The 24,028-nt window shown below is 47.7% G+C and overlaps 1 protein-coding gene across 1 annotated transcript in view; it reads left to right on the top strand.

Moving 5' to 3' along the window:
* The window catches only part of STOML3 (stomatin like 3), a 135,457-nt gene extending 111,735 nt beyond the window's left edge, over positions 1–23,722 (top strand). Inside the window, exon 8 of the mRNA XM_078657235.1 lies at positions 21,904–23,722. Within this exon, the coding sequence (XP_078513361.1) occupies positions 21,904–22,104 (201 nt within the window). The 3' untranslated portion in view covers positions 22,105–23,722. The remainder of the gene's footprint in view (positions 1–21,903) is intronic.
* The last annotated feature ends 306 nt before the right edge of the window (positions 23,723–24,028 follow it).

The raw sequence follows: 24,028 nt of genomic DNA, 5'->3' as shown, positions 1-24,028 counted from the left end.
CTCACACGTGATCACTTCCTCAACTGTCAAGAAAAAGAGGGTGAGATGGTGGGAAACCTATTCCAATCGACCAGTTAAAGAAAAAATATGGATTGCTGGAATGGGCAAGCTGCTCAATGATAACATATGCTAGTAGATCTTTAACAGCATTTGAGAAATGGTTTCAATTGAAGAACAATGATAGGCATCTATTATCGGCGATATATAGATTACTGTCACAATCAACCCATACAGAGAAGTCAACTGTCCAGAAACGGTAGGAGTAGGACCTGGAACAAACCCTCACAAAGAATGGGAGGACATTTTCGAAAGAACATACTGTACAGCGAGAAGCACCGCAGGCAAACAGTCCACAACAAAATAGTTATGTAATGGGACGACCCTTGAGACCCAGAAAGATCAGAGACCTATCCAACATATTGGAAGAGTGTTCAACATGATATTGATGGCATATTGGAATCCAAGATCCCCAGATTTACGGCATACGTACTGCTAGATCTCCCTTATAGACAATAATCTCCATTGTCCTCGACGAAGGTCACTTTCCGAGGCAAACCAGGTGATTACATCACTCTGGGGCACTGATAAACCTCCAGGATATAGAAGCTGGCTTGATCTGATTTGGGATCTTCTAGGTATGGAGAAACTGTCAATGGCACTGAAACAGAACAGTAAAAGATAGACCTTTTCTATCACTTTTTTTCTCCAGCAAATATTAATATTTGACATGCCTCATATATCTGAGGCTCCTCTGGATGCTAGAGCGCTTCCCACAAAGTGGTAGATGGTACGCATGAGGCTCTGTGTGCCTTAATTAAAATGTGTTAACATAGTGTTTCTTTTTTCTCCTGTGAATATGGATGGGGGGTGAGCATTAGGTAGTAGTTCTGAGTTTGGATTGTTGATATTAATTTGCAGCTTTCCCCTCAGCCTTTAGATGTAGGCAGGTGTACATATAATCCTTTTCGTGCAATAAAATATATTTATTGATAATTTATAGCAAACAAAAGTTTTACATTTGATTGGGCTCCAAAGATCTACATTGGATGATAAATGATGAAGAGTTAAAGCCTGTTCAGGAATTAAAATATTTTGAGTACAAAATCTCTCCTGTAGTCTTCGGGTGGAGTCACCTATACAATCTTAGCTGCTATGCATAGGCTACAATGAATACCAAACTAAAGTTCTATTACGATTGTGGAGTTCTTTCTTTCCTGGCCATTAAAATCCTTTTACTGTGAGGTCATTCCACAAGTTGTGCTTGGTCACAAATTTGTGTTGCGCAAAAAAGTACTATATTGACTACTGCTGAAGGTAGATTTTGAAAACTGCTTTCACATTACCACAGATATTTCGATTGATTAATAAAGAATTAGCACTGAGTCGAATGAATTATGCAGGCTTACATTTTTATATTTTTCTGCTGGATCTTTGTATTTTAAACAGAGAAGTTTACTATCCTTTGAGCTTTCGATTAGCAAATGTTTTGCATGGAGATACACAGCAATCATATTTTCGAGGCCTCAAACTTTGCTGGAAGTATATAAAGCATTTAAGGTCATTCTGAGAAAATGGGTGATTAGTTGAGAAGGTTATGATTATTTCATGAGTAATAAGTCCACAAGATTCTTTATACTGGCAAGCCAGTCCCCCATTGTAGCACTTGACTCTCTCAGTATGCTTAAGTATGCTTAAGACCTACTCGGGGGAGGGGTGTAGAATAGTAAACCCAACTCTCTGGTACACAACAACAACACTTAAAATGTCATTATCCAGTCACTGCTTTTCTTCTCAAAGGAAAATATATTTTATTACACACACACACTACTAAATAGCATGCATTAAGTACAAATACCTACAATCAGGTCGATGGAAATGCCATTGATGACACCCTTATAACTCGTTACACTGCTAGTGGGTCCTGAAACCTTAAACCACAATGCCCTCACCTATACTAGATACAATGTCACAATATAATGGGCTCCAATACCAATAAACGTGTCCCAATGCTTCATATAACAATGCTGTTACTGCAGCTTTGGGTCCAACCAACAGCTCCAGAGTGCTTAAATGAATGCCAAACCTCTCCCAGAAATCATGAACATAGGCCTCCAGGAGACATTGGGTGAAATGGCCAAAACATTTGAGGGACTCCTGTGGGGACTGCCATGTTCCTGGCACCCCTACAACATCCAAACAGAGCCATTGGTAGTGTCCCTGTTGTTCCTGGGACACCATGAGCAAAGAAATGCATATTAATGAGCCCTTGTGTGGGCTTATGCAAGTGTTCCTCGGCCCCGGAGTTTAAATAGACCCATTAGGTTCTATCAGTACCCTTGTGATTCCATTTCATTCTATGAACTGTTTTTAATATAGTGGTGTATCTACAATGATATATTTTTTTGTGCATGATGTCATATATTTAAAAAAAATACATTTATTTATGATTTTTGTGCATTCTGACTTTGGGTTTACTTGGTTTTTATGTCATAGGATGAGTGACTGAATAAGTGAAGTGTTGGATCGGGGCAACAACGGTGCAGTAATTATTTGCATTTTATCCAACAATCCTAGGAATCAAATCCAAAAGAAATCTTTTGCCAAATATTATAAAAAAGGAGAGGAGGGCTGCGTTGCCCCCCTCCCGAGCCTAAAAAAACCCAGTAATTAATAAAGAGGGGGGGCACACAGCGTCGTTTCCGGAGCTTAATTAGATCCATGGAACTCCACCCCCTGGTGCTGAAATGTAAATAAAAAGGAAAGGGAACTTCTGGCCCCCGTCCAAGAACCTTTATAGATTAAAAAATGCTCCTGCCCATGAAAAGGGCCATATTTTGGATCCCATCTTGTCTAATAATCCTAAACTAGAGGTACTGGCTCCGATATATATGCCCTGGTCGGATCACTTTTGCATTCCTATTCGGTACCTAGTACCCCATACAGTAAAGCTTAAGGGTAGTGGCGTAGTGCTGGGGCACAAATGGCCAAGGTTGACCCCTGAAGCTTGGCTCACAGATCTTGAGGCGACAGCCCCATCAGAAACGAGTGACCAAGGGCAAGCTCAAAAAAATTGGTCAACCTGGCTGAATGGAACTGTGAATAAGAACTTTAGGAAACCAGGTCCAATTAAATCTAACAACACCAACAGGTCTTCCTGGTTCAGCCTCAGTTGGTTGCCCAAAAGAAAAGCTGTAAAAAGGTAGAGACGAACTGGAGAAAGACATATGCCCCAGAGCTCAGAATAGCATATAAGGCAGCTATCCAGCAATACCATAAGAATATTAGGAAAGCACAAGCTGCTTTTTTTGAAGAAAACATAGAGAGGTCCGCAAACAGCTCAAAGGAGCTGTTCAAGATTCTAAAATCTCTCACAACGGTTGAGTCAGGCACCCACATCTCTCAACACTCAAAAGAAAGATGTAATGAGTTGGCCACGTTTTTTAAGAATAAGGTGGAAAAAATCTATAATTCCCTTCATTCTAAACAGAGTCTGCTGTTACCAGCAACCATAGCCCCTAGGAGCTTGCATGTTCTTCCCACTAGCATAGAGCAGCCCACCACTCTCCCTCCTGCAACCATGGTTTTGTTTCCCAAACTAAGCAAAGAAAAGGCTGGTTCCCTTCTTCAGAACATCAAACCTGGGTCTCCCATAGATCCAGCTCCGCCTTTATTCTCGCCCAGGGTGGAAACTGTATTCTAACCCAACTCACCAGCCTTATCTCGCTATCTTTTGAAACCGGGAAAGTACCTTAAGAGTGGAAGCATGCCATTGTAAAACCATTGTTAAAAAAACCTCAACTAGACCCTGAGGTTATGGCACACTTCCGCCCGATCTCATTACTGCCCATCTTGGGGAAGATCGCTGAGAAACCTGTGAATAGTGCTATTTCACAGTTCCTGGAAAACAATGGCATTCTACACAAGACCCAGATAGGCTATCAGCCAGAGCATAGTACGGAGTCAGCTCTACTCTGTCACCGAAAAATTAAAAAGTGTTCAAGACCAAGGAGGGGCCGCTGCCATTGTACTATTAGATCTTAGCACAGCCTTCGACACGGTAGACCACAAAATCCTTGTCAATAGGCTCAAAACAGTTGGTATTAGAAGTACAGCCAACAAATGGGTGGCCTCGTTTCTGAGCGACAGATCCTTTCAGTGTATGTAGGCCGGCATTCTGTCAGACACTTTTTCAGCCCCTTGGGGAGTTCCTCAAGGATCCTCCTTGAGTCCAACCCTCTTTAACGTTTATACGAGCCCGCTGGCTCATATAGTACAAGAGTTTGGACTCTCCATTGTGTCATATGCCGATGACACACAAATAGTGGTGTTAATCGCTGACTACCATAGGCAACTGACCCCGTGTTTGGAAAACATTGAAACCTGGATGGCGGATTGCAGTCTTAAGCTGAATGGAGACAAAACCGAGCTTATGATCATGGCCTGCAATTTCAACCCTCGCTTAGAGATCCCCTGGCCAGCAAACTGGGGCCCACCCCAAAATGCTCCATAAAAAAACCTGGGGATGTGGCTTGATCAGAATTTAACTATTGAGACACGAGCCAAAAAACTGGCGGGTACATTCTTTGGTATCCTCCGGATGCTTAGGAAAATTCTTTTTTTTTTAAAGTCTTTTTATTACAAAAACCACTCCATTACAATGCACATCAGTTTACGTCGGAAGATCATTGGCAGTATGAACAATACAATTAAGTGAAACCCCCCTCAGCAGTAACAAATGCGGCCTATGCCCATGAATCAGACCCCTACAGAACCATTATGCAGTACCTAGGCACCTACAATACCCCTAACTAAACCCTCCCCACCCCCATCTGTCCACTCTCGACCCTACACTTCCCCCTCCCCCCACCCCTCGGATGTCACTTGTTGTCCTCAATTAAGATTGATTGCCATCTAAATACACAAGGCAGTCCACATCATTGTCCCAACCACTCAGACAGAAAGAAAAAAAGGTCGTTAGCAAACCTCCCCTCACCCCACCGCCGGATCAGTTTGGGTGTCCATCCAATCCCCCCTGTATCGCCTCCATGCCAGCCAGATTTTCTGCCACTTCTTGGGGCAACCCCTGCTACCATAGATAACCTTCTCCGCCCTCTGGCACCAGTCTAAGTCCCGCTCCCACTCTTCCACCGTCGGCAGAAGGTCACTCCCCCATAGCCTGGCTATGTTTCTCTTGGCCACTATGCTTGCCACGGCCAACCACTTCTTATCCCATGATGGCCACGTAACCTCACTTGTCACTCCTAAGACGTGCCATTGGGCCTCCAGAGGGACCTCCGCCCCCACCACTTCTTCCATGATGTCTGTCAGTCTGACCCAATATGCTCGGATTTTGGTGCACTCCCATAAAACGTGGAAAAAAGTGCCCTGCTCCTCACAGCCCCGTAAGCAAAATTGTGAAGTTGCAATCCCCATCCTATACTGCACTGTACGTGGGGTGTAGGACCTATGGAAGACGTGCAGCTAGACCAGCCTGAATCTGGCTCGGATCGCCACCTCCCTAGGACACTGCAAGGCCTCATTCCAGGCGTCGTCCTCCAATAGCCCGAGATCTGATTCCCACTTTTCTCTCAGGGATCCTAATGGGTCCGTTAAGTTGTTCACCAACTTTTTGTAGGTAAGGGAGATAGCCTTATCAATCATGGGATCTAACAATAGCCTATCCTCAAGCGGGGTATATTCAGGCAGCGGATCCCCTTGGTTTTTGTGGGCGTATATGGCGTGTCTGAGCTGTTGATAGTGCAGGAACTCTCCATTGCCCATCTGGAAGTCGGTCTGCAAGGACGCAAAGTCCACCATAGTCCCTCTCTTCCAGACATCCCCCAGCACCTCTATACCAATTAAACTCCACTGGCGGAGATCACTCAGTTTCGCAACTTCCCGGAGGAAGTCGCCCGCCCATAACGGTGTATGCTCCGTGAGCCTCGCCCCCCAGCCTAGCAGTTTCGTCGCCCGCTTCCATATCCCTACTACCACTGCTGTCTGGGGCGGCAGGGTCTGGCTTGACCTACCCTTGGTGTATAGCGCCGCTAAGTAGGTCCCGTCGCCCAGGGCCATGTGGTCTAAACCTATAGGCAGGTTCCTCCTGTGGGGCAAACACCCAGCCGTTAACATTAATCAGCTGCGTCGCCCAGTAGTACAGGCGGATGTCCGCGACAGCCAATCCTCCCTCATAAGTCCCCCGCTGCAGCTTTTTTAGGGCTATTCTGGGGCAGCCACCATTCCATAACAAGGAGCGTTGTTCCGCTTCCACCGACTTGAAAACTTGTTCCGGGATCGGAAAGGGCAAGTTCTGCAGGACGTATATCAACCGTGGGAGGGCCATCATTTTGAATAAGACGGCCCTTCCCATCAGTGAGAGCCGGGAGATCCCTCCAGTGTGCCACATCAGCGCGGAGCCGGTCTAGTTGTGCCAACACATTTAAACGGATGAATTCGGTGTCGGAAGGCGTGACCCATATTCCCAGATCGCCACTCCAGACTCCTGCAGTTGTCCATCACCTGCGGTTGGGGCCCGTCAAGACATATCCCAAGGACTTGCCCCAGTTGATGCGGTATCCGGAGTATTCCCCGAATCGGCGCAGGATGGTCATCAGCCGTTGGATGGACACAGCCGGTCTTTGTACATACAATAAGATGTCATCAGCATAGAGCGATATGCGCTCCTCCCATCCTCCTCCTAAATCTATGCCCCACACCCCAGGGTCCACCCGAATCCAGTGGGCCAGCGGTTCTAATGCTAAGGCAAATAGGGTCGGGGAAAGGGGGCAGCCCTGCCTCGTACCACGCCCTAGTCAGAACTCCCGTGACATAGCGCCATTGACTCGGACTCGCGCGATCGGCTCCGTATACAGCAGTTTCACCCATGAGCAAAAATTGTAACCAAACCCTAGTTTTTCCAAAACCGCATAGATGTACTGCCATTCCATGCTGTCAAAAGCCATATGGGCATCAAGAGACAGTAGTGCTGACGGCACCTCGGGACGCGCAGACACTGTATGTAGGACTCCAAACAAACTCCGCAGATTGAGCCGCGTGCTCCTGTGCGGCAAGAAGCCCGACTGATCCGGGTGGTTCAAAGATTGTATAACTGCCCCCAGTCTCGTGGCCAGGATCTTTCCAAGGACCTTCGTCTCGTAGTTAAGGAGGGATATAGGTCTGTAGGAGCTGCACTCCTTTTGAGGCTTTCCGGCCTTGTGGATCACCACAATTGTTGCTAATCATAAATCCCTCGGAAGCTGCCCGACCTCCCTCGCCTCGCTGAACACACTGCGCAGGTGTGGCGCCGTTCTACTAGCCACACACCCAAACGCCTCTGCCGGAAACCCATTGGGTCCCGGGGCCTTCCCCGTTTGTAAATCCCCCATGGCCTCCTCCACTTCCTTGACCGTAATATCAGAGTCCAGGATATCTCTATCTGCTGGTTCCAGTATGGGCAGCTGTAGGGGGGGCCAGGAAATCCCGGCACTCTCGCTCCGTCCGAGTCGTTTGAGACCGGTATATTGCCTCATAATAGAGCGCAAACTCCTCCGCAATTGCCGCGCTAGTGTCGCACACTGTCCCCTCCGGCCGCTCTATCCCCGGCACCCAGTTCCGTCCCCTATCCCTCTTCTCCAACCACGCTATCATTTTGCTGGACTTGTCTCCCAAGTCATACACTCGTCGCTGGGTGGCAATTGCACGGGAGCGCGCCTGTTCCATAAGGACATCTCTTAGGTATTTGCCCAGAAGGCTCGCCCTGTGGTGCCTGTCCTGCTCCTGGACAAGTCCCCTCCCGTTCTCCAGTGCCTGCAGCTCCTGCTCTAGATGATCTGTTTGGGCATATTTTTCCTTACGGCGCCGCCAGAACTCCGCCTGCACAAAATCTCTAGCCACTGTCTTATACGCCTCCCAGACTATCCCAGGGGAGCTAACTGAGCCTACGTTTTCCACAAAATATTGGTCCAGCCTCTCCCTGAAATTTTCCTGGAATTTCCAATCCTTAAATAGAAAGGTGTCAAGTCGTGGGGGAATGCTCCAATCTCGCCTAGGGCCCACCAACTGTACCCCCACCGGCGCATGGTCAGATATCCCCCTAGCTCTATGGTGTCCATCCCGGAAGAGGCCCATGTATGCCGTCTGTGTGAATAAATAATCGATCAGGGACCCCGAGCCATGCGCCGCTGAGACATGCGTGTACTGTCTAAGCAGTGGGTTATGTGCCCTCCATAGATCCACCAAGCCCATCGCCTGCGTAAAGTCCCTAAGATGACTCACCCCTCCCCTGGCCGGTGGAGCCTGTGACCTATCAAGGTCCTTTGCCATGACGTCATTCATATCACCCCCAAGGACCAGCGTCCCAGTAGGCATCTCCAAAAGCAATTTTCCAAGGTCTGGGAGAGTGGTAGTGTGTAGTTTCGGAGGGATGTAAAGTGAGCACAGGTTCAGTGTTTGGCCCTTCCACTGGGCAGTAAGCGCCGCGTAACGCCCTAAGGGGTCCAACCAACGCTTCCCTATGACCAGCGGTAAAGCGTTTTTAACAAGAATGCCCACTCCCCTGGAGCCCGTCTGTTGGACCTGGCCCTTTTTGGCAGGTTCACCCCGAAACTTTTTGCTTTTTCCTAGCCTGTTTCTGGAACCTAGTGTTGATGGTTTTAGGCCTTTGCGCACTTATCCACTGTGGTACAGTGTAAAGTGTGTGAGCTCTCTGTGTATGTGTGGTGAGTGACCTGCCCTCCCGTAGGAATGAATGGGGAATATGTATGCCCATGGTAGTTCCTGATGTGTGGGCAGTGCAGGGTCGAGTTTGATATGTGTGAACTCGTGAGATTGAATGCTGCGTAATGGTGTGTCTAGTCTAGAAGTGCCACTTTTAGAAGTTGGCATATTTGTGTAATCTGTGCCTGGCGTGTGATTGGCTGGTGAGCCTGGCCCAGAGTGCCTGGACCTGCTTGTGGATTGACTGTCTGGTTTGAGGGTGACAGGGGCTGCAGAGCCCCCAGGAGGTTGTCTGAGTCAGCCCGTGGATGAAAGGCAGCATCTGCTGCCAGGGAAGTGGGAGGAGATAGCACCTGATAGTGAATGAGGCTGTGCCTGCCTGCCACAATGCAGGCTCCACCTCCCCGCTGGGCGACTGTCACCTCTGTCCCTGATACTGAAAGGACTTCCCTATAACCAGTTCTAGCTGGTTCTCACACTGCCTGCACAAAGACTTCAAAGACTTTTCTCTGTATAAGAAGGGGCTGTGTCCCCTTCCAAAATGTTCTTGTTTCTAACTGGAATCTGTCAGGGGCATGCTGCTGCTTGGGCTCAGGGGAAGGCTTGCCTCCCTGAGCCCTGCCCAGCCCCTGGATACCTGATGGACTGCTGCAGGTCAAGAGGGACTTTGTTGCTGGACTTTTTGTGCCTTTAGCGCTGGGAGCGCTTTACTTTCCCTGTTAAAGCGCTGGGAGCGCTTTATTCCTGCTCTAAGCGCCTGGGAGCGCTTTTATTTCTACTAGGACCTTGTCCGTCCTCTAGCGCTTGGTAGCGCTTTTATTCCCCGTTTATTTTGTTAATTTACGGGTGCTACCCCGTTTTTATTTAATTATTCGAAGCCGATGCCCACCCGGCATTGCCCCGTAATGGATTCACCGCCGCCGTCCCGGAGACCGATTAGGAGGCGCTGTCCCGCCCCCCTGCCCCAGGCCCGCGCTGCGATTGGCCGCAGCCGCGACCCGGAAGTCAGGCAGGCCGGGGGCGGGACGAGGAGGACAACAGGAAGTGGCCGTGGCGAGCCTCTCAGCGGCCATTGTCGAAGTCCCGGTCCCGAGATGGGGGACCGGGTGAAGCCGGGCACTTTTGCAAAGGCGGGGCTCTCGTGAGTAGAGAGCCCCGCGGTGGCGGCAGAGAGCCCCGGGTCCCAGGAGGGGGCCAGGGTGAATCCAGACAGGCGGCCGACGCCGCCGACGGCAGTGCGGGGCTCCCAGGAGTCAAGGGAGCCCCGCAGGAGAAGCGCTGCTGCATCCAGAGGAGCCCGGTGAGTGATGTCGGGCCAGGGGGAAGCTCCTAGCGGTGCCGGTTTGAGGCACTTGAGTCAGGGCGGCCCCGGATGGCAGTGGGCCGCCCCACCGCATTCTTGTTTGGCCCCCGAGGGCCCCGGGGGCATTTGAATTTACGAGCCAGCGAGGCTCGAGGGGCCATTGTCTGTTTTGAGCCCTGCAAGGCTCCAACGACGGGGAAAAATTGGTCTGAGAGCCCAGAGAAGCTCAAAGCGCCGCAGCGGTGTTTGAAGAGCCCATGAGGCTCAGGGGCATAATTGATGTTCGGAGCCCAGAGAGGCTCAAAGGCCCCATTGATTTCGAGCCCAGAGAGGCTCAAGGGGGCACCGTTGTTTTCAGAGCCTGTGTGGCTCCAACGTTTGACTATGTGTAGTTTAAGAGCCTGTGTGGCTCCAACGTTTGGGACATGTGTGGTGTCCAGAGCCTGTGTGGCTCCCAGTTGGCGCAGCTTTGGTTCCAGGGCCAGTGAGGGCCCTGGCGCAGTTTTGATGATTCCCAGCTGCCCTGCAATTAGTGGGCAGCTGCACCGTTTAGGTTTTGGGATGTTCCCAGGTGCCCAGCAAGTAGTGGGCACCTGCCACGTTTAGGCCCCTGACATTGAGACACAGGGCGTTCTAGCCCCAACAAGGCCAGTTGGCCTAGGGACTGCCACAGGTGGTGGCTTATGTAGGTTTTGCGCAATTGTGTGGTTTTTCCTTGCACCTCTGAATGTTTTAGGCATCATGTGACTTTGCGCTATTGAGTTGTGTTTTCTTTCCTGGCACCTCTGAATGTTTTTAATGCATCATGTGTCTTCCTTGATTTTACACCTCTGAATGTGTTGGTTGATGCATCATGTGTTTTTCTTTCCCTGCACCTCTGAATGTGTTTTTGATGCATCATGTGCCTTGTTATTACACCGCTGAATGTATGTTTGATGCATCATGTGTTTTTCCTTCCCTACACCTCTGAATGTATGTTTGATGCATCATGTGTAATGTGTTCTTGCTTCTACCCCTAAATGTCTTTTATTCTTAGGTGGTGGTGTTTTGCCTAGTATAGTTATACTAGAGAGGTTATGTGTCCATGCGTGATCAAGGCCTATGGTTATTAGTATTGCGTAGTGTGTACCTACCTTTACCAGTAGATACTGTTTGTGATTTATAACTGTTATTTTGTGCTACAGTGATTTTATATCCTTTTATTCTAATTTCTTACAGTATTTCTATTTCTAAAGATTCTGACAGTGGCCCATGTGGCCATGTCTTGTAAATAATCCCTGGTGAATATTGCCCGTGCCAGTTGGCACAATGTACCTGTGTGATTTCTATCTAATGTGTTTTGACAATACAGAAGTTATTTTTACATAACCTTGTGTGGAGTTCCTTTTGTGGTGTGCCTAGGATGTTATTGCTGTTGTGTGCTGGCGCAAATGCTTTACACATTGCCTCCGAGTTTAGCCTTACTGCTCGTGCCAAGCTACCAAGGGGGTGAGCAGGGGTTATCTTGGCGTGTGACTCCCTTGCCCTGACTAGAATGGTGGTTTCTGCCTGGCTTTGGCGTCAGCCTTAGCCTTCCAGAAATAGCCAGTTCTAACATTGTTGGTCAGCGGTGCGGATTTGGACTTGTGTTTGCGCAGTGCCACAGCGACAGCTGGCTACATTACAAAACTCTGCAATTTTTAGATAGTCACATGTTTGGGATTATTGTTTGGGATTTTGTTTTTCCTCAAGAGTGTCATTTTCAGATGGTGTTCCTGCGCTTTATGTTTAGTGGCAGATGAGAGAAAATGACAGGGCGGGATGCCAGTAGAGGGGGAGGTTCCCCTAGATTAGGAATCCCTTGCTGGGTCCAGTGGCCAATCCTTTTCCTGTCCCTGTGTGGGTAGATGGAAGAAAGGGAGTGTGGAGGAGAAAAGCTTGCTTGGGAGGGTGGTTATCCCCTGAGTGTAGTGTGTGTGTCTGGATTCCCCAGTATGGTAGGATCCAGTGGTGGCAACATAAATGTGTCCAGTACGTGAAGTCCCATTCCCAGTTCCCAGAGTATGGTGCCTGGTGCTCAGTAAGAGGGGTACAGGTTGAGAGTCAGGGGCAGTGAGGAACTGTCTCACCAGTCTGGAGGGGGAGTGTGTGGATGAGTGGTGTCTTGAACTGGAGGAGTTGGTGTGAGTTTTTTTTAGGAGCTTGCACGTGAGGTGTACCTCTGGTGGTGTGCAGGAGGTCCTGCAGAGGAACTGGACAAGAAGGTGGATGTCTGGCTGTGTGCTGGATGTCTTGCAGAGGCATTAGGGAGTGATTCTAAAAGTAGTGGTTTGTGTATCTGATGATCCTGTGAAGGGGAAGAGGTTCATGTGTAGCCCAGCTAGGCCCCATTAGGATGGTAGGGGTGTAGGGGCTCATGTCCTGTCTCAGTGGAGGCGGAGTGAGTGTGGGACGGTGTGTCCCACGTTGGCCCGAAACCCTGTCTCAGGACCTGGAGGGTTCCCTAAGGGAGCGCCAGGTCAGGGGCCTAGGCTGTACTTACAAGTCATTTAAGGAGGATCTTCCTGTGTCTAGAGGACGGGGAGTGTCTGTAACCAGAACTCCGGCGGTCCTGGTGTTGGGCTGTACCGCTCCTAAGTGGAGGGTGCAGAAGTCCTGGTTCGCTGGGCATTTGACCGTCCAGAGTGCTTGACCATTTTTGGGGCCTCTGGAGGTCGTTCCCCGAGGAGGGGGGAGGCCAGGTTCAGGTTCAGCCTGACCTGGAGGGAAGGGCATCTGTAATCAGTGTCCTGACCTGGTGTTTGGCTTCTAGGGGTACCGCTCCAAGGTGGGAGGGTGCAGAACTCTGGAAGGGGGTGCAGAGGGACGGTGTACTTCTGACCCCGGTGCAACCTAAGGATTTAGATCCTAGGTTGGGAGATTAGGAAGCTTCTAGGTCAAGAGGAATCTCTAACAAAGTATCTCAGCTGAAGAGACTGAAGAGGCTGCCCTTGCTGTGTAATCTGGGGCCCACCTGCAGTTTGTTGTTTCCACTAAGGTAGAGGAAAGGGTGCTTTGCTGTGTGCTGTGTCCCCCCACCTGCTTGAAGAGGAACTGTGCTGTGTGCTTTGTACCTTAGAAGTGAAATAGTTTCCAGGTGATAGACCAGTGATGGAGTGAGGTCCTGAATTGGTAGGAGAATTGTGTTCTGGTGAGTGCTTCCCTGTGAGGGTGCGGAAACCCAGAAGTAGAGGTAGAGTGGGGCATTCTTGCCCGTGACCTCTGGTCAGCCTGAGGGTGTGGTCCCTAGGTTGAAGGATCAGTGGTAGTTGTAGCTACCCTGAGAGGGAGAGTGGAGATTGGCTATTGTGTGCCAGGGGTTACTGACCCCACTCTGTGGTTTGGACAGGACCTGTGATATTTGGATGGCCTAGGGCCTGGTCCTGGCTGTGGATGACTAGTGTGTACCAGTGGGGTACCCTAGTTGGGTCAGAGAGTTCTGGTTTGGAGGTAACCAGGTGGGTTCAGAGTGGCGAAAAACCGGAGGGTGTCCCTGCCGTGCGGGCCCGTGTCCGTGTTTTGTCGCCCAAAGCATGGAAGCCCATCAGTGGAGTGATTGGTCTACCCTGCGTTTTGGCTGGAAGGGGGTTGTTGGACCTGGCCCTTTTTGGCAGGTTCACCCCGAAACTTTTTTCTTTTTCCTAGCCTGTTTCTGGAACCTAGTGTTGATGGTTTTAGGCCTTTGCGCTTTTTTTCACTGTGGTACAGTGTAAAGTGCGTGAGCTCTCTGTGTATGTGTGGTGAGTGACCTGCCCTCCCATAGGAATGAATGGGGAATATGTATGCCCATGGTAGTTCCTGATGTGTGGGGAGTGCAGGGTCGAGTTTGATATGTGCGAACTCGTGAGATTGAATGCTGCGTAATGGTGTATGCGGCACGGTTGTGTCTAGTCTAGAAGTGCCACTTTTAGAAGTTGGCTTATTTGTGTAATCTGTGCCTGGCGTGTGATTGGCTGGTGAGCCTGGCCCAGAGTGCCTGGACCTGCTTGTGGATTGACTGTCTGGTTTGAGGGTGACAGGGGCTGCAGAGCCCCCAGGAGGTTGTCTGAGTCAGCCCGTGGATGAAAGGCAGCATCTGCTGCCAGGGAAGTGGGAGGAGATAGCACCTGATAGTGAATGAGGCTGTGCCTGCCTGCCACAATGCTGGCTCCACCTCCCCGCTGGGCGACTGTCACCTCTGTCCCTGATACTGAAAGGACTTCCCTATAACCAGTTCTAGCTGGTTCTCACACTGCCTGCACAAAGACTTCAAAGACTTTTCTCTGTATAAGAAGGGGCTGTGTCCCCTTCCAAAATGTTCTTGTTTCTAACTGGAATCTGCCAGGGGCATGCTGCTGCTTGGGCTCAGGGGAAGGCTTGCCTCCCTGAGCCCTGCCCAGCCCCTGGATACCTGATGGACTGCTGCAGGTCAAGAGGGACTTTGTTGCTGGACTTTTTGTGCCTTTAGCGCTGGGAGCGCTTTACTTTCCCTGTTAAAGCGCTGGGAGCGCTTTATTCCTGCTCTAAGCGCCTGGGAGCGCTTTTATTTCTACTAGGACCTTGTTGGTCCTCTAGCGCTTGGTAGCGCTTTTATTCCCCGTTTATTTTGTTAATTTACGGGTGCTACCCCGTTTTTATTTAAATATTCGAAGCCGGTGCCCACCCGGCATTGCCCCGTGTTGGATTCACCGCCGCCGGCCTGGAGAGCGATTAGGAGGCGCTGTCGCGCCCCCCTGCCCCAGGGCCGCGCAGCGATTGGCCGCAGCCGCGACCCGGAAGTCAGGCAGGCCGGGGGCGGGACGAGGAGGACAACAGGAAGTGGCCGTGGCGAGCCTCTCGGCGGCCATTGTCGAAGTCCCGGTCCCGAGATGGGGGACCGGGTGAAGCCGGGCACTTTTGCAAAGGCGGGGCTCTCGTGAGGAGAGAGCCCCGCGGTGGCGGCAGAGAGCCCCGGGTCCCAGGAGGGGGCCCGGGTGAATCCAGACAGGCGGCCGACGCCGCCGACGGCAGTGCGGGGCTCCCAGGAGTCCAGGGGAGCCCCGCAGGAGAAGCGCTGCTGCATCCAGAGGAGCCCGGTGAGTGATGTCGGGCCAGGGGAAAGCTCCTAGCGGTGCCGGTTTGAGGCACTTGAGTCAGGGCGGCCCCGGATGGTAGTGGGCCGCCCCACCGCATTCTTGTTTGGCCCCCGAGGGCCCCGGGGGCATTTGAATTTACGAGCCAGCGAGGCTCGAGGGGCCATTGTTTGTTTTGAGCCCTGCAAGGCTCCAACGACGGGGAAAATTTGGTCTGAGAGCCCTGAGAAGCTCAAAGCTCAAGACATGTGTGGTGTCCAGAACCTGTGTGGCTCCCAGTTGGCGCAGCTTTGGTTCCAGGGCCAGTGAGGGCCCTGGCGCAGTTTTGATGATTCCCAGCTGCCCAGCAATTAGTGGGCAGCTGCACCGTTTAGGTTTTGGGATGTTCCCAGGTGCCCAGCAAGTAGTGGGCACCTGCCAGGTTTAGGCCCCTGACATTGAGACACAGGGCGTTCTAGCCCCAACAAGGCCAGTTGGCCTAGAGACTGCCACAGGTGGTGGCTTATTTAGGTTTTGCGCAATTGTGTGGTTTTTCCTTGCACCTCTGAATGTTTTAGGCATCATGTGTCTTTGCACTATTGAGTTGTGTTTTCTTTCCTGGCACCTCTGAATGTTTTTAATGCATCATGTGTCTTCCTTGATTTTACACCTCTGAATGTGTTGGTTGATGCATCATGCGTTTTTCTTTCCCTGCACCTCTGAATGTGTTTTTGATGCATCGTGTGCCTTGTTATTACACCGCTGAATGTATGTTTGATGCATCATGTGTTTTTCCTTCCCTACACCTCTGAATGTATGTTTGATGCATCATGTGTAATGTGTTCTTGCTTCTACCCCTAAATGTCTTTTATTCTTAGGTGGTGGTGTTTTGCCTAGTATAGTTATACTAGAGAGGTTATGTGTCCATGCGTGATCAAGGCCTATGGTTATTAGTATTGCGTAGTGTGTACCTACCTTTACCAGTAGATACTGGTTGTGATTTATAACTGTTATTTTGTGCTACAGTGATTTTATATCCTTTTATTCTAATTTCTTACAGTATTTCTATTTCTAAAGATTCTGACAGTGGCCCATGTGGCCCTGTCTTGTAAATAATCCCTGGTGAATATTGCCCGTGCCAGTTGGCACAATGTACATGTGTGATTTCTATCTAATGTGTTTTGACAATACAGAAGTTATTTTTACATAACCTTGTGTGGAGTTCCTTTTGTTGTGTGCCTAGGATGTTGTTGCTGTTGTGTGCTGGCGCAAATGCTTTACACATTGCCTCCGAGTTTAGCCTTACTGCTCGTGCCAAGCTACCAAGGGGGTGAGCAGGGGTTATCTTGGCGTGTGACTCCCTTGCCCTGACTAGAATGGTGGTTTCTGCCTGGCTTTGGCGTCAGCCATAGCCTACCAGAAATAGCCAGTTCTAACATAGTGGTTAAGCCAGAGTGAGCACGTAAGGTGTATCCAAATCTATCAAGGGCCCTACAGTGGTTTCCTAGCAGATGGGTCTCCTGTAGGAGGACGACATCAGGGGCATGTCTGCGAAGGTATTGGAGCACCACTGTGCGTTTGATCTTATTCTGCAGGCCATTTACATTCCAGGATATTACATTAATGTGTTGTGTCCAATCTGCCAAGTGTGGGGGTTGATAACCATGCCTCCCCGCCTCCCACCTCCCGCCCGTCCACTAATTGTGCCAATGGAGTCAAAACCTTTACACAATACAGAAGCAAACCTGTAAAACTTAAGTAGAAACCCTTCCTCCCCCAAAACCCCTAACCATCCCCTCTCCCTGCTACGTCGGCCAACAGTGCCAGACATCCCCCAACAAGCAGAGCGCCTGTAGCCGTTGGAGCGAAAAACTTAGGGGGTGAGTGCTGCAACCAAGTGCAACTCCCGAAGCCCTCACCCAACCCCCTATTCCAGTGCATTAGCTACTTCACCTTAAGTCATCACCCGGGGCTGTACCCGAAAATTAGAAAGTGTTCTCATTGAACGCAATCGGAGCCCCCCTCCAGCGTATCTGGATATTGCAGCCCATTGTTATCCACTGCTCTCACACCTCCTCCCATGGATGCGCCCTCAGATCAGTGACCTACCCCCTAGCAATGTTTCAGTTTCACCAGTCACACAAGCGCCAGTATACCTTACGTGTCCATAAGTGGCGGTCAGCCCTCCAAAACAGTCTCTATTAGTTCACCCCATGTCCGGAGACGCAGAAAGGCTGCGGGCCTGTTCCCGCCCGACGAGCTCGGGCTGCCCTGTCTTCGGCGCTCTCTCCCAACGGATCCTGCGGACGAGGTCGGGGACATTGGCGCTGTATTTCTCCCTCCGCCCACTGCCTCCGGGCCCCTCGCCGTGTGTCCGCGTTCCTCCAGCCAAGTATGCACCTCCTCCAGGGAGGTAAAAAAGAAGGATTTTCCATCCGCCAAAATCTTGAGGCGCGCTGGGAAGAACATCATGTACTTGACTCCGCGTTCCCGAAGCATCCTCTTAACGCCGTCGAACGAACGGCGCTCCTGCTGGACTATGAGTGTGAAATCTGGAAAAAGTCGAATCGTGGCGGTGTCAATACGCAGGTCACCATGTTGGCGGGCGGCCTGCAAGATGGCGTCGTGATCCCTATAGTTGAGAATCGCTTAGGAAAATTCTTGACCTTCTCCCAGAGAACTCAAGAAGAACAGTGGTACAAGCCCTGGTGGTCTCGAGACTTGATTATGAAAACTCACTATCCCTTGGGTCACCTAAATATGTCACCTGTTGGTTACAGGTTGTACAGAACGCGGCAGCGAGACTACTTCTTAATATACCTAGGAATCAGTCAGCTAGCACGGCATTGAAAGAGCTACACTGGTTACCAGTCCAGACCACGATTACGTTAAAATCTCTCTGCTTGGCACATAGAGCCAAGTATGGGAGAGGTCCACCCATGCTACGAACTCTGATCTCCCCCTACTTACCCCGCCGCTGTCTCAGATCAGGCTCAAATTTTTTTATGGCCACCACAAGAATAAAGAGGTCAAGGTGGGGAGGAAGGTTGTTTGCACATCTGGTGCCCAAACTCTGGAATAGTATAGACCCAGAGTTGCGACTGACTGATAACGAACGGTCCTTTAGAAAGAAACTCAAGACTTGGCTGTTCCCCTAAAAGCCCACTCCAGACAGCTGTCCTTACCTGTTATAGCGCTGGGATGCCCAGTAAGTTAGCTGGCCCCAGGGGATGGGTTGTGGGGCCTTTAAAGACTCAGGGAGGGGGGCTGCTCTGGCCTCTCCCTATTAATTAAAGTTTCGCCCTAAGAGATGGTGTCCCCAGGACCTTTTTAAGGCTTGGCGAGGGGAGCCGTGCAGACCCCCCTCCCCTTTTACTCACATTTTGCCCCTGGCTGATGGGGACCCTGGGGTCTAATTAGGCTCAATCTGCCCGGAGATGGGGTCCCCTCTCCCTTATTAGGCTTGGGGAGTGGGGCCGTGTGCAGCCCCACCCCTATATTAAAATGGTGTCCCCAGGGGATGAAGTCCCCTGGGCCTTATTAGGCTCGAGTAGGGGGCAACGTGATCTCTTGGATCCATGGAGGCTCCGTGTCCATAGATATACACATTTTTTTGCATTAATTGCTCAAAAACTACTGAACGGATTTACCCTAAATCACAAAAAAAACACTCTTTCTGGACCAAGGTCTAGCTTTTTTGCCAAATTTGGTGTAAATCCATTGTCTAAGGTTCCTGTGGAAAAATGTATGGGGACAACACGTTTTGGCACCCTCCTTTTTCTCGGCCCCCACTTGATGGATCACCCTGAGACTTTCCATGCGCAAACTAGTCAAAAAGTGGCACCTTTTGGGGAAAGTCTCAGGAGATTCGTCAAAGCGGCACCAAAGTTATTAGCAACACACAAAATGCATTTGCTATGGAAACACAATCCCAAATATATGTATATATATATATATATATTCACTGAAAAAACCATAGGTTTCAGGTCATATATAGTTAGGTATTAGCATTTAAAAAACCATTGAAATTCACTCAAAAAACTATACGTTTTAGTGGTGTTATAGTTAGCTGGACATTTTACTCATACAAAACCATTGAAATTGCTCCTATATAGTTAGTTGGACTAACTATATTTCGCGCACCCTCAATCCACTGCTGATGATGTCACATATTACATCATTCATGACATGGTCAGTGACATCACTGATGACATCACTGATGACATCTCAAATGACATCACTGATGACATCATCCAGTGACTGTGTGTTTCTGTAAAGTTTAAATATGTTTTACATATTGAAGAATGAGTAGATGTATAAGTGTCTGGATGAAGGATTTAGTAGGTGCGTGACTGACTGTATGAGTGAGTGAGTGATTAAATGTGTATTACTGAATGCATGGGTTAGTGACTAAACTGTCTGAATGTGTGCATCAGTATGTCTGCTGTTGTGTAAGATGCTGTATGTGTTGATCAGTAGCTATATGAGTGGCTATATGGGTCATTGATTGGTTGCCCAAGTATTTGTATACGAGACTGTGTCTGTGTGTGGGTGACTGGGAGGTGTGGAAACAGCTGTATGGGCGGTTTACTGTGTGCATTGGTGTGTTGGTGAGTGAATGTATATCTCAGTGCTACATGTCCAAGTAAGTACATATGTAAAACTCAGTGCATGTGAGAGTTGGTATATATAAATGCCTATACATGAGAGCCAGTGATTATGCAAGTGGCTGTATGGATCAATGTGTACTTGTATCAGTGATTGTTTAAGAGAGTAAGTATGTGTTAGTATATGTTTGAATAAGTAAGGTGTTGTGTGTATAACTGTATAGATGAGGAAATGGGAGTGTGATTGATTCTTTGCATGACTGACTAGGTGTGTGAGAAACTCCATGGATGAGTGAAAGTGTGTGAGTGTCTCTATAGGTGTATAAGTGCATATGATAGTATTGTATTGATGAGTGACTGTATGTATGAGTGATTGTATGGGTGAATGAGTGGATGTGTGTGTAGACCTAGGTTATATTAAGGTTATATTAGAGTGTGAGGAGGTGCATCGTATTATCACATGAATGATATCATCAGTGATATGATCAGTGATGTCAAATGAGATATCATCAGTGATGTCATTTGAGATGTCATCAGTGATGTCACTGACCATGTCATGAATGATGTAATATGTGACATCATCAGCAGTGGATTGCGGGTGCGCGAAATATAGTTAGTCCAACTAACTATATAGGAGCAATTTCAATGGTTTTGTATGAGTAAAATGTCCAGCTAACTATAACACCACTAAAACTTATAGTTTTTTGAGTGAATTTCAATGGTTCAAAATCAGCCGCGGGTAAATCCGTTTAATGAGAGAATTCAGTCACAGCGAGTAGGAGAGGCTGCAGTAATTGTCCCCGCAGACACGCCCACAGCACAACGCAGACACGCCCACAAGGGACTACTTTGCTGGCACGGTTCTTTTACCTTTTAAATGTATATGGTGTCCTACGGTACAATTGTATGTCTTGTACTGTATGATTGTGATGAACACCACTGTTTCTTGAAAAGTTAATAAAAACAATAAAAAAAAAAAAAATGTATATGGTGGCTGTCTGCATAGCCTATGTCCTTCTACTGCAACTGCCCTTTCCAACGCTGTATTGGGTGTTGTGATTGGTGCTGTGGTTACTGAGATTACCCGCCTCAAAGGTTTGGGCTCCCTCTTTATAATATTAGTATGGATATGGATATATAGCGAGAGAGAGAGAGAGAGAGAGAGAGAGAGAATTGTTTAGATAGATGTATTGTTTTATTCAACATTTTTATTAAATGAGGCTGGCCCAACAGCTAAAGCTGTTATTAGGCCAGACCTAAAATTCCATAGGAATTTGTTAATATTTCGCTGATGGAGTTGGAGCGCAATCACTGTTCTGACACCCAGTAAAATCAACACAGCTGTGAGATGCGACACCGTTTGCTTGCATCATCTTATTTCCTTCGGAAGTTGTTAGCCTATTCTGTACCTAAGTAAATATTGGAACTGTATCTTTACAGCCAGTTTCAGCAATTGCTTGCAACTTATCTTCGTTCTGATTGTTATTTCTGCTCAGTTGAAGTCTGAGTATTTAAGAATTCAAGCAAAAAAATTGATTTATTACACTGCACTATTGAAAACATCGATTGAAGGCACAAAATGTAGGGGCATATTACCAAGGCAGACAAAATGAAATTATCGCCGCTTTTGCGACCGTTTTCGGCCGCAAAGCGGCGATAATTTCATCGCCCTATTAGCAAGCTGTCGCTAACATCAGTTAGCGACAGCTTTTAGGTGATATCTAGCGGTTTGGGGCCCGCTTTGCATGTCAGCGATATTTATCGCTAATGACATGCAAAAAAAATCACCAAATCCTAACGCCTGCTCAGACCACTTCTTAGCCTGTATATCCAATGGGAGGTGGATATTCAGGTTAAGTCCCTATTAGCGATAATGCCTGAATATCGCTGAATTTCCAGCTATATTCACGCATTTCGCCGCTATCGCCGGATATTTTATCGCTTCGGAGATAAACGTTGCTAATAGCACATTATCTCTGCGATAAAATCCGGCGATGCGCGGCGATAAAAAAAAATGTCGCTGAGCTTATTTAGCGATAAATATCACTAGTTGTTGATAATATGCCCCGTAGTTCTTTAAGAAAAATACTGAAATTATACTGTAGTATTTCTGTAAAAACGTCCCAATTCTGCTCTGTGCCTACTGTATATGCTTTGTGTTTCATTTGCAAGCGGTGAAAGTTGGGCAATCTAGACTGACTAGTGGCTGATTGTGACATCTCTGTTTCAGGTCATTTCAGCTGAGGGAGAGATGAATGCCTCCCGCGCGCTAAAGGAGGCGTCCCTGGTGATCAGCGAATCCCCGGCGGCTCTGCAGCTACGCTACCTGCAAACCCTGGCGACAGTAGCCACAGAGAATAATTCCACGATCATTTTCCCTCTTCCTATTGATATGTTGCAGGGCTTTGCTCACGCGAGAAAGCAGGCATAGTCACAAAAGAAGCAACCAGAGGCCTTGATTAAGCCTAACCTTTTGTAGAGGCTGCTTGTGTTTTGGTACAGATGCTGTGAGAAAGGTAAAGTAAATATACTTGAGTGGCTGGACGTTCGTATGTAGGGATTGAATACTCCGGGAGATTTTTAAGAAGCAATGTTGAAGGACATTTCATTTGCAAATACTGTGAACAAGAGATTTAAATTATTGTTTTGTCCAATATGAGTGTCTTAGTATCTCATTGTATAATTTCTCATAACAGGTCGAGGAGCCCAATTATGCAAAATCATCCCCAATTTCATTCAGAGTTGCAACAAGTATCTGTTCCAAAAATTGCTTTTGTAGTACAGTTTCTCTCTATAAAGATTTGTAGTTATGCCATGGCAATGAAAAAATATGTGGTCCAATAACACGTGGTAGTTAGAGCAACTGTAGTACGAAACACACAGTCACATAATTTATGACAGTGCAAAGATCAAACTCCATTTAAACCCAATAGAGCACGCTTGACATGAGTAAAACACTGTGTCCTCCTGATCACAGATTGAATATTACAGTTACTTTGCACTCACAAACAATTCTCCTAATGGTCACAAGGCTCATGTAATTTTACCTCACTACACATATTTAAACAGTTGCATAATGTTTTTTGTTAAATATATTTTTTATTACACATACACATGAAATAATGTATTGGCATAGAACGTTTGTAGATGCACTGAAGGTATATTTACCTTTGCTCAGTAGTGGGAACAGGATCATGACCCTCTCTAGGCCTCACCTCATGGCCCCTCCCAAACTCAACAGTGGGAAATAAATAGAATATCACACTCTGCCTATCTGCATGTATACTATATATATATGAATGTATGCATATATATTATATATTTGACATGTAAATTCACAATATATATATCAATTTTATATCTTATTCAGTACTTCCGACTTGGGATGGTTATGGATGTGTGGCTGAAGATGTAATGTTATTTGTGCAGAATGGCATTATGTTCTGGAATAAATTATGGTGAATGAATTATTTTACTTAAAGCGAAATGGACCAAAAAATGAAGTTCACTGCATTCTTTTCAGATGCCAGAAGTTTTTATATTTTTTTGTCACCGTTTTTAGTACATCCACAAGCTGTGCAATTTGTTCTCAATGAATATGGAAAAGTGATTGAAAAGTGGAAAGACATTTATTAATATGAATGTTTTATATATAAAATGCTGCTAGCAATAAAAAATATGGATTTTAAAATATGTTAATGCACTTGGATTAAAAGAACGCTGCTGAATGCATAACAAATATCAGTCCTAATTAAAGATTATTTACTGTTTTAGAGTTGGGTTGTAGTAGAAGATCCTTTGATATCCGAATGAAGTGCGCAATGTAGAGCAGAATTCATTATAGCGGGCATTCGAATATCTTTCAGATTTCCAAAATTGTCTGTAAATCAGAGGTTTTAGTGTTACTTCCTAAATCTAATCCAAACCCTATAATTGTCCACCGAAGATGTAGTGTGTGGATTTTGAGATACATTATTCTGTTTGTGTTATTAACAAGCCTTACATGATCTGTAAATGTTGAAATAAAAGACTCTGAAATCAATACAAAATGTCAATGTGCTACAAGGAGAACAAAAAAGATACAACATACCTAGCAGGAAATTGTGCATAGTCCCAGTCGTAGTGGAGCTGATGGATGTACTGTTTGTAGAATATGTGCACACTAATGTAAGAATGGGGTTATTGTTTGAGGGGGTTGGAAGCTCCCCTCAGGCAATAACCACAATCATTGTCAGGGTGAACACACAAAAGTCTCTAAATTAACCTGTGCTTAACCCTATGGTACCTTGGCACAAAGCAGTAAGGCTAAACTTAGAGGAGAAGTCTAAAGTATTTATGCAGCACACAAATAGGAG

This window comes from Lissotriton helveticus, chromosome 8 (assembly GCF_964261635.1).
Source record: "Lissotriton helveticus chromosome 8, aLisHel1.1, whole genome shotgun sequence".
Lineage (NCBI taxonomy): Eukaryota > Metazoa > Chordata > Amphibia > Caudata > Salamandridae > Lissotriton > Lissotriton helveticus.
Note: the sequence above shows the minus strand (reverse complement) of the source record. Positions and strands in the feature narration are given on the sequence as shown.